Here is a 546-nt window from a genome sequence, read left to right as displayed (position 1 = left end):
TGATTTTTAATGATAGCTGTGCTCATGTCCAGCGTATGTATGCTCATAACCAGCTTCGTGTCCGGCTTGGTAGCCGATATCGTGTCCAGCCTCGTGTCCTGCATCGTGTCCTGCATCGTGTTCGTAGGCATGATGATCGTGTCCATGTCCATGCTCCTGTTTGATTGAGAAGCTGTGAGAGCTGGAGCCATGCTGACCATGATCATGACCGTGATCATGTCCATGGGAGTGATAATCCTCATGGCCGTGTCCAGAGTAATCAGAGTGTCCGGAATGTTCTTCGAACTCAACATTGCCGCCCTCATAGCCGCTGTGTCCATGTCCATGTGAATGATGTTCGGGCACATAATGATGCAGTTTTTCGCGGTGCACCTGAGCCTCAAAACCCTTGTGCTTATCGGCAGTATAGTGGACAGTACGCTTGTGTCCATCGGCGTCGATCAACTCGTAGTGTCCAGTCACCTTGTGTCCATCACGATGTTCTGAGTGCTCCTTGACATCGCCTGTTTTGTGATCCTTGACGCCATACTTGAAATTGTACTCGGC

General features: G+C 50.2%; 1 protein-coding gene across 1 annotated transcript in view; it reads right to left on the bottom strand.

Annotated features, from left to right (window-relative positions):
• Nucleotides 1–546, bottom strand: part of LOC117781226 (histidine-rich glycoprotein-like) — an 11,421-nt gene continuing 10,875 nt past the window's right edge. The window contains exon 2 of the mRNA XM_034617980.1: nucleotides 1–540. Coding sequence (XP_034473871.1) covers nucleotides 7–540 — 534 coding nt within the window. The 3' untranslated portion in view covers nucleotides 1–6. The remainder of the gene's footprint in view (nucleotides 541–546) is intronic.

Source organism: Drosophila innubila, assembly GCF_004354385.1.
Source record: "Drosophila innubila isolate TH190305 chromosome 2L unlocalized genomic scaffold, UK_Dinn_1.0 4_B_2L, whole genome shotgun sequence".
Classification (NCBI taxonomy): domain Eukaryota; kingdom Metazoa; phylum Arthropoda; class Insecta; order Diptera; family Drosophilidae; genus Drosophila; species Drosophila innubila.
The sequence above is the reverse complement of the archived record's forward strand: the minus strand, read 5'-3'. Positions and strand labels throughout refer to the sequence as shown.